An 11850-nucleotide genomic window follows, 5' to 3' on the forward strand; every position below is an offset into this window, starting at 1 on the left:
CGCTTGCCAATTTGCACTTCTTCATCTGCTAAAGAGTTTGGCCGAAAGAAGTCACCCTGTTTGACCATGCTTGACGTTTGTTTCTCAAGGCATGTGCCAAAATCCTAGTAGCCGAATAAAAGGAATTTTTTTTAGACTTCGATACTTCTGAACGCGATATTACTTAGTCTGGTATTGAGTAAATAGTGTATCCACCCAACTTATTATTTTTGCTTACACTAGATACTTTTGATTTTTTTTTGATCGTGGCAATGCCATGATATATTATTGATACATAAAGAACTTAAGACGGGAAGTGAATCATAGCAGGGGAAGCCACCATCGTTGGCTTCGCTGCAATCTTCTTTCTCAATGAATCCTTCTCCTCGTCTGTTCGTGGATAACTCGAAGGGCGAGCCTCCATCTGAGGAAACTTCTCAGCGCAGATCTTACACACCTTCCTATCGTGCAGAGAAATCTCTTGGATGTTTACTGCAGTTTTCATGGTGCGCCTGATGTATGACGTGAAGTTCTTGTCGGACTGGAAGCCATATATGGTTAGCTTGCGCAGATTCTTGTGCTTGAAATTAATAGAAGATGGCTCCCACTTCACATCTGTTTTCTTGGAGAAACTTTTTTGTGACTCCCTACAACACTTATGATCCCACACTGTGAAGCAAAGTTCTTCCAGGCATTGTGCAGCTTCAAGAAAAAACATTGTCCAAGCGAAATCACATTCTTCAGGAAGATTGTCAAGATTCACCGTGCGTAGTTGAGCGAGCACAGGGGCAAGCACCCAACTGCATTCTGGTCGAACCCAAATCTTCTCACTGTGAAAATTCAGATACAGATCACGTACAGTATGGACATTTGCAAGCAGCTGACTTAGCTCGAGGGTTTTGTCTGAAAGACCAGCATTAGTGAGGTTTAGCTCCGAAAGCTGAGGAACAAAACCAAGAACCAAGGGATTGTCATCACAGGGCCAATAATTATAGGTCATCCGTTGGAGCTTTGGTAGATAGCTGAGCTCCACCGTTTTGAATTCCCCAAAGGCGATGGTAAATTCAACAAGTCTAGCATGTTCTACATTCAGCACGGAACATATCCCTGCGTCGCACTCTACAAAACACAATGATTCCAACCGGTTGCAAGTGATAAGGATGTTGGTTATGTCTAATTCTGCAAACCTCATATTCTGCAGATGCAGTCGCGTGAGACCAGCAAATGCATCTGGACAAGCATGGAGAAAATTATTCAACTGCGCAGCAAAGAGCAGGAGATAGGCCTCGGTGCAATTTTGAAAATCCCTTGGCGTCAAGATTTCAAACTCAGCTGCATTCAGTTTCTGGGTTGCCATGGCGCGGGCAACAGATTTTCCAATGGAGAGACAGCGAGAAGGACTCAATAAGAATTTGACTTTCAGCTTGTGGCTGGTGATCTGTGGAGACCTTGCGCTAAGGATCTTATCTGTCACATCAGCTACGACACCATTCATTCGAACCAAATCGCGAAGGCTGAGATCAATGACTATCTGCGAGAGCATAGTGGGCAGCTTCAACATTTGTCTCGAGAGGATGCAGGTTCTTACAGCATCAAGTGTACCCACCCTCTCCAGAATGTTGAGGAGCAAGTCATTGGGCAGTTTGCTTAGCCTGTCCCCATTGTCAGCTGCTATCTGCATATCACGGCGGCGACCCCTATTGGACTTCATGGTGAGTCGATGACCAAAACGCAAGAAGAAATATTATTCTTGAAACGATGTTCCGTCGACATCTGGGATGAGCTTATTATAACCTCCTCCGATCCTCGAGGAGGAGACGGAAACGGAGACGGAGGAGGTTTCCTAATCCTATTCAAGCTGGTGCACAATTAGGAAAGCTGCGGGCCTACCTTGATCGTGACTGATCCTCCAGTCGGATGGTCAAAAATCCGTGAAAATGTAATACTCAGTAGTATAAAAGAAGAGGAGAAAATGTGTTTATAAGAAGAAAAAATCTCATTTGTGTTTGACTGGAGGCTGAGAGCAAGACGCGTGATCTTTCTGGAGAACAGCTGCTGGTCTACCTTGATCGTAACTGTTCCTCCGGTGGGATAGTCAAAATTCAGCCAAAAGGCTATAGGTGTTTGGTCACATCACTTTGCCTCTAAACGTAAAAGAAGAAGAGATAAGGTGTTAGTAAGAAGAAAATATGTCATTTGAAATGGAGGCGGAATCACGCTTGCCAATTTGCTCTTCTTCATCTGCTAAAGAGTTGGCCGAAAGAAGTCACGGTGTTTGACCATGCTTGACGCTTGTTTCTCCAGGCACGTGCCAAAATCCTAGTAGTTGAATAAAAGAGATTTTTTTAAGAGATCTTTTTTGGACATGGGTACTCCTGAATCTGATATTAGTTAGAGCATCCCCACTCGTTGGCGCTCCCCACGTCCAAATCCGGCGAAATTTTCGTCCGGATTGGAGGAAGATTTGGCGTGGGGAGGAGTAGTTTCCCAGTCGTGTGCTCCCCAAACGGCGTTTTCGGGGAAAAGAGGATGGCTCGGGGAATCCGGACGAAAGAGGAGACACGTGGGCGTGGGCGGTTGGTTTAGCTTCATCCGGAGTCCCGGGAGACCCCGGGAAACCGAGGATGGCATGGGGAGTCCGGACGAAAATAGGCTCAAATCCGGACCAAAACGAGGAACCGGGGGCCTGACTGGACCGTTTTTCGCCGTCCGGATGAAAAAAAGTGGCCGTGGGGGGCTCTGTGGGGAGACGAGTGGAGATGCTCTTAGTCCGGTATTGAAGGCAAAAGTGTATCGACCTCTAAGTTACAGTTAGATGACGAGGGGAAGTTTTTCTCAGACTATTCATTTAAAACTTATCTTTTTTTGCCTAGCTACATATTTTCGGTTTTTGTTTGAAATTGCAGTTACAGATAGATGATGTGGGAAGTTTTCTTCAGAAAATGGCATGTACGTACATGCGTTATCCTCTATATAAATTTTTTGTTTGGTCATAAAAGTACGTAGATTTCACTGAGTATTTTCGGTAGGTGAAAGTTAAATCTCCAATCCATATCTCATCCCCGTACGTGCTCCCTGATCATTCGTAATCGTACGTGTCTCCCTCCTCCGGTCCGGGATGCCGCCGTCCGAGCGCTTCGCCGTGGAGGTCGTCTCCCGGACGCTTGTCCAAGCCTCCGACCCACCTGGGGACTTCCCGGCGGTGCTCCCGGTGTCCAACCTCGACCTGATCCTCGGCTCCTTCCACGTCTTCTTCATCGCCGTGTACCCGGCCCCTGCCGCGGCGGGGTTCCCTGCCGTGGCCGAGGCCGCGCGCGCCGCGCTCCCCGCGTTCCTCTCCCGGTTCTACCCCTTCGCCGGTCGCGTCGTCACCAACGCCTCCACCGGCGTGCCGGAGCTCGTCTGCGGCAACGCGGGCGCGGAGCTCGTGGTGGCCCGCGCCGGCGTGGCGCTTGTGGACGTGGACTTCGCCGATGCCGACGCCTCGCTGGGCGCCATCCAGGTGCCGTTCGAGCGCGGGCTGGCGCTGTCGCTGCAGCTGGTGCGGTTCGCGTGCGGCGGGTTCTCGCTGACGTGGGGCACGGACCACCTGTTGGTGGATGGTCACGGCCTCACCTCGCTGCCCAACGCCTGGACGGAGATGCTCCGCACCGGCGGGGGCCTCTCGTGGGAGCCCCACCATGACCGGCGCTCCCTCTTCCGCCCCCGCTCGCCGCCGCGGTACGCCCCGTCGCTGGACGCCGAGTTCGTGCGGTACGACCCGGGCGGTCTCCCCAACACACTCCTCGCCGCTGCCCTCGTGCGCCGGAACTACGTAGTCGAGGCCGCCGACGTCGACCGTCTCCGCGCGCTGGCCAGCACCTCCGGCCGCCGCGCCACGCGGCTCGAGGCCCTCTCCGCGCACGTGTGGAAGCTGCTCGCCGCGGCCGTGGGCGGCTCCGACGCGCACTGCCGCCTCGCGTGGCTCGTCGACGGCCGGCGCCGCCTCGACCCCGCGAAATACAACAGGGCCCACGTAAACAACTATCTCGGCAACGTCGTCACGTACGCGTCGCGGGAGGCGGCCGTGGATACGGTGGCCTCGTCGACGCTCGCCGACGTGGCGACGATGGCGGCGGCGGCCATCGGGGAGGTGTTCCGGCAGGAGCGGTACGAGGATCTGGTGGACTGGATGGAGATGCACAAGGGGGTGTTCAAGGAGGGCGGGAAGTGGACGGAGGCGGTGGGGCTGGGCACGGGGAGCCCGGCGCTGGTAGTGTCGGCGTTCGTGCCGTTCAGGGTGGACGGGGACTTCGGATTTGGCCCGCCGCGGCTGGTGATGCCGTGGGTGCGGCCGGGGAGGCTCGGGTCGGCGGCAATGACGGTGATTCGGAGCCCCGCCGGGGACGGGTCGTGGCTGGTGACGGCCAGGATGTGGCCAAGGCTGGCCGACGCCGTGGAGGCAGACCCGGAGGCCGTGTTCAAGCCTGCAACCGCCGAGCGGCTCGGCTTCGCCGCCCCGCGCCATGGCGCCGAGCTGTCGGATGCGGTGAGCCGCATGTGAGCGTAGGCTCAGCTCAATACTCCGACAGTCACTTTCCTCACTCGGACATTTAGCGATTTGTCATTCTTAGTGACGTACAAGTTCTGCAACTGATTTTTTTTTGTCATGGTACCAAGAATCCAGACGCTATAGCATGACTGTACTCTGTGCTTGTCAATTGTAATTGTCATGGAAAGGTTATCGCTCGATAAACACTGCCATGGACTAGCAGTAGTAGCATCGAAGAAAAATATATGAAGAGAATCATTGAAGTTGTTGATTATTAACCGGGCTGTGCTCCGGTGTCCCCCCTTGGCGAACGACGTTCAGGTGGTAAACGTGTGTTTGGTTCGTGACCAGAAAATATGGATGATCCCATCCCAAAAGCCGAATATTTCTGAGAAAGGCTGGACCATATGATCCGTGAATTTCATGACTAATCTCACTAGCCGCCTATCCATGGCCGTCGACGCGACTCCGACACCTGCCACCGTCGTATGTGTGGCTCCCGGCTCCGCCGGCGGCCACCATGTCACGGCGAGCGTTGGGCTTGCTTTTCCGCGTGGCTCCCGGCTCGACATCGGCGGCCTCCAGGGCGCGGTAAGCGGCGGGCTTGATTTTCAACGTGGCTCCCTAGCTCGGCGGCGGCGGCCTCCATGGCGTGGCGAGCAACGAGCTTGCTATGTCTGCGCCACACCCAGTCGAAAAAACGGCCTCGCTAAGTATGTGCGGGTAGTGACCTTGCTAGGCACGGGTAGGCGGCCGCCCGCTAGGTCCGGCCTCCACCACAAAGGGAAAAGGACCCGTTAATTACATATTAACCGGTGTGTTAATGGCATATTTATATTTTTCTATTAATCGTTAATTAAACATATTTTATCCCATCCCATCCCGTACATGTTTGCCCATGAACCAAACACACATGTTAAGTCAACCCACGAAGGGGTATCAGCAGATCCTAGCCGTCTAAATAGAACAAAGTTTAGGGGGGGGGGGGACACCGGAGCAATAGCCTTATTAACCGCAGTAATCCAGGGCAAAAACATGCGACGTGGATGCTCGAGGCGCCCATATCCGGCCGACCAGGCTGCATCTTTATGGGCGCTATTGATAGGTAGCATTTTTTTTTGGAACTTTCGAGGTTAGGCGGTGGGGCTAGGAAGGGGTGGAACGGGCCAAAGAACATGTTCTTCATTTCGATTGGTTACCCACGAGAAAATTTTGACAGACCTAGAAGAGAAAGGGGTTCGGTTGTTTGGCCGGCTGCGTAAAAACAGTTAACTCAATTCTGATAACCTTGATATGCGTTTGGTTGTGTAGCATTGAGGCGCTATGGTAACCTCTTCAATGGCGGAGGCAGGTTTGAACTATGAACGGGGCCAATCAATGTAAATTTCGTTTAATGGGGGGCGGCTGAGCTATTTCCTACAGATTAGACTCTATATCATCACTAAACCAATCAATTTTGCTTGCTGCAGGTTGGCATAGGGGGCCGGGCCCTACTAGTCCTCCTAGCTCCTCCACTGAACCTCTTCCCATGAGTTGTGAGGTTAAGATAGCAACATTAAGAACACCACGAACAAAAGCAAAATAATACGAAGAACAATGACAACTAAAAATATACATATAGACCAACGGTACGATAAACAATAATAATGTTCACACGACCACGGTACAAACAACTACAAACTAAGGGCATCATCGATCACTTGTCACCTTCGTCAGAACTCTATGTGTGGTTTTGGTAATTAATGACAACCTCTATGGACTAATGTTTTCATTGAGTTTATATGAAGGAATATTTCATAGGTACTACTTGTATTCCATATGTTGGATTCAAGTATGGATGCCATGAAGATAAAGATACACCTTGTGTATTGGCATCAAGATCATTGATTTAAAGATACATATGTGACATGATCAAGAAGAAGAAATGAAGATGGAGTTCTTAGGTAGAACTCAATATTAGCCATGCTCTATCTTAAGTGAGTATGAGAAGATACAAGGGTGAGTTGGGCAAGTTCAAGATGAGCATCTTGAGTGGATCACATGCTTGAAGCTTGCCGTCCATTTGGTGATAATGGACATGTGAAGATGTGCATCAATGGAGCTTTCCCATCATAGTATATGGGGGAGCATTTGTGAGTCTTCACGAAGCAACATTGATCAAGTGAGGCATTCCGGCTTGTGTAGAGCTTGAAGTGTTATCATCAAGATTAAGCGGGATGCGCAAGGCAAAGGTATGACCTTGATATGTTTTCCTTTTACCGGTCTCAAGGTGGTTGTTGGGAGACCGGATTATAGGATAGATAGCCGCACTATTAAGAGGGGCTTTCGGTTGAGTAACTTGATCACATCGTCTTAGGGAGCTCAATCCTTTGCATACTTTGCATATCCCTATTGCTTCTTGGTATTTCTCTGTGTGAGGTTCTTGAGCTTGTTGCTAGCTTTACAATAAGCCCAAGTTCATCGAAAACGGAATCCGCATGCATCTTCTATTGCGTTTTCGAGGTTGGGTGATTTTACCGGTTATTCATGATATAAGGTTCTACCTTTTATATTCATGACAAAATCCCCTCCAACAGACTTGTGTGTTTTCACTATCTATTGGATAGCATTTGTTGCTATCTTCCAAACAAAATTGGTTTCATTCGAATCGGAGTTCGGGAGCATTTGTTATTAAAGAAAAAGGAAAAAGGTAAAAGAAGAAAAGAATAAAAGAAAAAAGGGGAAGGGGCCAGCCGGCCGGCCCACCCGGTCGAGACCAGCCCCGGCGCCGGTGCCAACCGGCCGGGATCCAGTGGCCTTTTGGCCCGTGACCGGCCTCGGGCCCGGTCCGCGACCGGCCTTCCCGGCGCGCCCCCCGGCCTGACCGGATTCCCCACTGGGCCGTCCTTCCCCGCTCGGCCCACACCGTGGCCGGCGCCCCCGCTCGCCCCCGCACGACCGGTAGCTGCACAATGCGCCTGCCGCCCCGCCCGGCTACTGAGCCAGCCCGACCGGACGGGCTACCGGCCTCCTCAGCGCCAAAACCGGTCGGCCGGCCTGGCAGCCGGCTGGGCCGTTTTTCTGTCTATTTTTTCTGCGCGATTTTCTGTCTTTTTCCCCAACAGCTATTTTTCCCCTTTAGCTATAAATAGGCTTCTTCCACCTTGGGCAAAACTAGTTCTTCCCCATTCTCTCACCTCCATTGTTGCCTTTGAAGAACTTGCTCTCTCTCTTGTCTCCCCCATGATTCTTGCTCATTTTTGAGGGATCTAAGAGAGAAGATCTAGATCTACACTTCCACCAAACCATTTCTTCTCTAAGTGAGGGGAACTCTTGGGATCTAGATCTTGGAGTCTTTTGTTGACTTTCCCCATTGTTCTTCCTCTCCAATCTCATCCTAGCATTTGTTGTTTGGGTGGGATTTGAGAGTGAAGGATTTGAACACCTCTAGTGTTCTTGCTTTGCATCATTGCATAGTGTTGAGCTCTCCACCACGATTAGTTCGAGTGAGAGACCGTGAGCTTGTTACTCTTGGAGGGAGACCTCTGATACGTCTCCGACGTATCAATAATTTCTTATGTTCCATGCCACATTATTGATGATATCTACATGTTTTATGCATACTTTATGTCATTATTATGCGTTTTCCGGAACTAACCTATTGACGAGATGCCGAAGGGCCGCTGTCGTTTTCTCGCTGTTTTTGGTTTCGGAAATCCTAGTAAGGAAATATTCTCGAAATCGGACGAAATCAACGCCCGGGGTCCTATTTTTCCACGAAGCCTCCAGAAGTCCGAAGGGGAAACGAAGTGGGGCCACGAGGTGGGGACCAGTAGGGCGGCGCGGCCCAAGCCCTGGCCGCGCCGGCCTAGTGTGTGGCCCCACCAGGATTCCACCGACCTTGCCCTACCGCCTACTTAAAGTCTCCGTCGCGAAAACCCTACCACGTTCGACGAAACCAGAGAAAACCTTCCAGAGCTGCCGCCATCGCGAAGCCAAGATCTGGGGGACAGGAGTCTCTGTTCCGGCATGCCGTCGGGACGGGGAAGTGCCCCCGGAAGGCTTCTCCATCGACACCACCGCCATCTTCATCAACGCTGCTGTCTCCCATGAGGAGGGAGTAGTTCTCCATCGAGGCTCGGGGCTGTACCGGTAGCTATGTGGTTCATCTCTCTCCTATGTACTTCAATACAATAATCTCATGAGCTGCCTTACATGATTGAGATTCATATGATGATGCTTGTAATCTAGATGTCATTATGCTAGTCAAGTGGATTTTACTTATGTGATCTCCGGAGACTCCTTGTCCCACGTGTGTAAAGGTGACAAGTGTGTGCACCGTGTGGGTCTCTTAGGCTATATTTCACGTAATACTTATTCACTGTTATGAATGGCATAGTGAAGTGCTTATTTATATCCCTTTATGATTGCAATGTGTTTTGTATCACAATTTATCCGTGTGCTACTCTAGTGATGTTATTAAAGTAGTTTATTCCTCCCGCACGGTGTAATGGTGACAAGTGTGTGCATCGTGTAGTACTTGGCGTAGGCTATGATTGTGATCTCTTGTAGATTATGAAGTTAACTATTGCTATGATAGTATTGATGTGATCTATTCCTCCTTTCGTAGTGTGAAGGTGACAATGTGCATGCTATGTTAGTACTTGGTTTGGTTATGTTGATCCGTTATGCACTCTAAGGTTATTTAAATATGAACATTGAATATTGTGGAGCTTGTTAACTCCGGCATTGAGGGTTCGTGTAATCCTACACGCTAGTGGTGTTCATCATCCAACAAGAGGGTGTAGAGTCTAGCATCTATTTATTTATTCTGTTATGTAATCAATGTTGATAGTGTCCACTAGTGAAAGTATGATCCCTAGGCCTTGTTCCTAAATACTGCTATCGCTGCTTGTTTACTGTTTTACTGCATCTTTACTTCCTACAATATTACTACCATCAACTGCACGCCAGCAAGCACTTTTCTGGCGCCGTTGCTACTGCTCGCATTTATTCATACCACTTGTATTTCACTATCTCTTCGCCGAACTAGTGCACCTATTAGGTGTGTTGGGGACACAAGAGACTTCTTGCTTTGTGGTTGCAGGGTTGCATGAGAGGGATATCTTTGACCTCTTCCTCCGTGAGTTCGATAAACCTTGGGTGATCCACTTAAGGGAAACTTGCTGCTGTTCTACAAACCTCTGCTCTTGGAGGCCCAACACTGTCTACAAGAATAGAAGCACACGTAGACATCAAACACTTTTCTGGCGCCGTTGCCGGGAGGAAAGGTAAAAGGCACTCATACTCCGGTCCCAGGTTACTAAGTACTTTTCTATTGCCGTTGTGTGTGTGCTCGAAGCTATTTCCTTTAGATCCTGCAATTGCATCTTTTTGTTTCTTGTTTACACTAGTTAGGCATAATGGACAACAATGAGCTTCTTATTCTATTTCCTGATTTAAGACATGGATGGTTTGATGCGAAAATTAATAAACCTATGGAACATATTAGTATGAATGCTTTGAACACCATTGTTGCTAATGATATGGAAAATTCTAAGCTTGGGGAAGCTGGCTTTGATGAGCATGATATTTTTAGTCTCCCAAGCATTGAGGAGAAAATTTACTTTGATGATACTTTGCCTCCTATTTATGATGATTATAATGATATTGGTCTTTTAGTACCGCCTGTTATGGAGGATAAATTTGATTATGATTACAATATGCCTCCTATATTTGATGATGAGAATAATAATGATAGCTACTTTGTTGAATTTGCTCCCACTACAACTAATAAAATTGATTATACCTATGTGGAGAGTAATAATTTTATGCATGAGACTCATGATAAGAATGCTTTATGTGATAGTTATATTGTTGAGTTTGCTCATGTTGCTACTGAAAGTTATTATGAGAGAGGAAAATATGGTTGTAGAAATTTTCATGTTACTAAAACACCTCTCTATGTGCTGAAATTTTTAAGCTACACTTGTTCTATCTTCCTACGCTTGTTACTTTGCTCTTCATGAACTTGTTTATTTACAAGATTCCTTTTCATAGGAAGCATGTTAGACTTAAATTTGTTTTGAATTTGCCTCTTGATGCTCTCTTTTGCTTCAACTACTATTTCTTGCGAGTGCATCATTAAAATTGCTGAGCCCATCTTAATGGCTATAAAGAAAGAACTTCTTGGGAGATAACCCATGTGTTTATTTTAGTACAGTACTTTTTTTTATATTTGTGTCTTGGAAGTTGTTTACTACTGTAGCAACCTCTCCTTATCTTATTTTATTGCATTGTTGTGCCAAGTAAAGTCTTTGATAGCAAGGTTGATACTAGATTTGGATTACTGCACAGAAACAGATTTCTGTCTATCACGAATCTGGGCAGAATTCTCTGTAGATAACTCAGAAAAATCTGCCAATTTACGTGCGTGATCCTCAGATATGTACGCAACTTTCATTCAATTTGGGAATTTTCATCTGAGCAAGTCTGGTGCCACTTTAAAATTCGTCTTTACGGACTGTTCTGTTTTGACAGATTCTGCCTTTTATTTCGCATTGCCTCTTTTGCTATGTTTGATGGATTTCTTTGTTCCATTAACTTTCAGAAGCTTTGTGCAATGTCCAGAAGTGTTAAGAATGATTGTGTCACCTCTGAACATGTGAATTTTTGATTATGCACTAATCCTCTAATGAGTTTGTTTTAAGTTTGGTGTGGAGGAAGTTTTCAAGGGTCAAGAGAGGAGGATGATACAATGTGATCAAGAAGAGTGAAAGCTCTAAGCTTGGGGATGCCCCGGTGGTTCATCCCTGCATATTTCAAGAAGACTCAAGCATCTAAGCTTGGGGATGCCCAAGGCATCCCCTTCTTCATCGACAAATTTATCGAGTTCCTCCCTTGAAACTATATTTTTATTCGGTCACATCTTATGTACTTTACTTGGAGCGTCTGTGTGCTTTTGTTTGTGTTTTTTTTGAATAAATGCTTGTGTGGGAGAGAGACACGCTCCGCTGGTTCGTATGAACACATGTGTTCTTAGCTTTTAATGTTCATGGCGAAGGTTGAAACTGCTTCGTTCATTGTTATATGGTTGGAAACGGAAAATGCTACATGTAGTAATTGGTAAAATGTCTTGGATAATTTGATACTTGGCAATTGTTGTGCTCATGTTTAAGCTCTTGCATCATATACTTTGCACCTATTAATGAAGAAATACATAGAGCTTGCTAAAATTTGGTTTGCATAATTGGTCTCTCTAAGGTCTAGATAATTTCTAGTAAAGAGTTTGAACAACAAGGAAGACGGTGTAGAGTCTTATAATGTTTACAATATGTCTTTTATGTGAGTTTTGCTGCACC

At 47.7% G+C, this 11850-nt stretch overlaps 2 protein-coding genes across 2 annotated transcripts; one reads left to right on the forward strand and one right to left on the reverse strand.

Annotated features, from left to right (window-relative positions):
* Nucleotides 1-283: 283 nt before the first annotated feature.
* Nucleotides 284-1690, reverse strand: LOC124703328. The gene has a single exon (XM_047235546.1). It carries the CDS (start codon nucleotides 1688-1690, stop codon nucleotides 284-286), a length of 1407 nt encoding a protein of 468 aa, XP_047091502.1.
* A 1369-nt stretch (nucleotides 1691-3059) lies between these two features.
* On the forward strand, nucleotides 3060-4664 carry LOC124666389 (coniferyl alcohol acyltransferase-like). The gene has a single exon (XM_047203721.1). The coding sequence runs from the start codon at nucleotides 3098-3100 to the stop codon at nucleotides 4520-4522; it is 1425 nt and encodes a 474-aa protein (XP_047059677.1). The 5' UTR covers nucleotides 3060-3097; the 3' UTR covers nucleotides 4523-4664.
* Nucleotides 4665-11850: the final 7186 nt, after the last annotated feature.

The sequence above is a fragment of the Lolium rigidum genome, chromosome 1, assembly GCF_022539505.1.
Source record: "Lolium rigidum isolate FL_2022 chromosome 1, APGP_CSIRO_Lrig_0.1, whole genome shotgun sequence".
NCBI classification, from domain to species: domain Eukaryota; kingdom Viridiplantae; phylum Streptophyta; class Magnoliopsida; order Poales; family Poaceae; genus Lolium; species Lolium rigidum.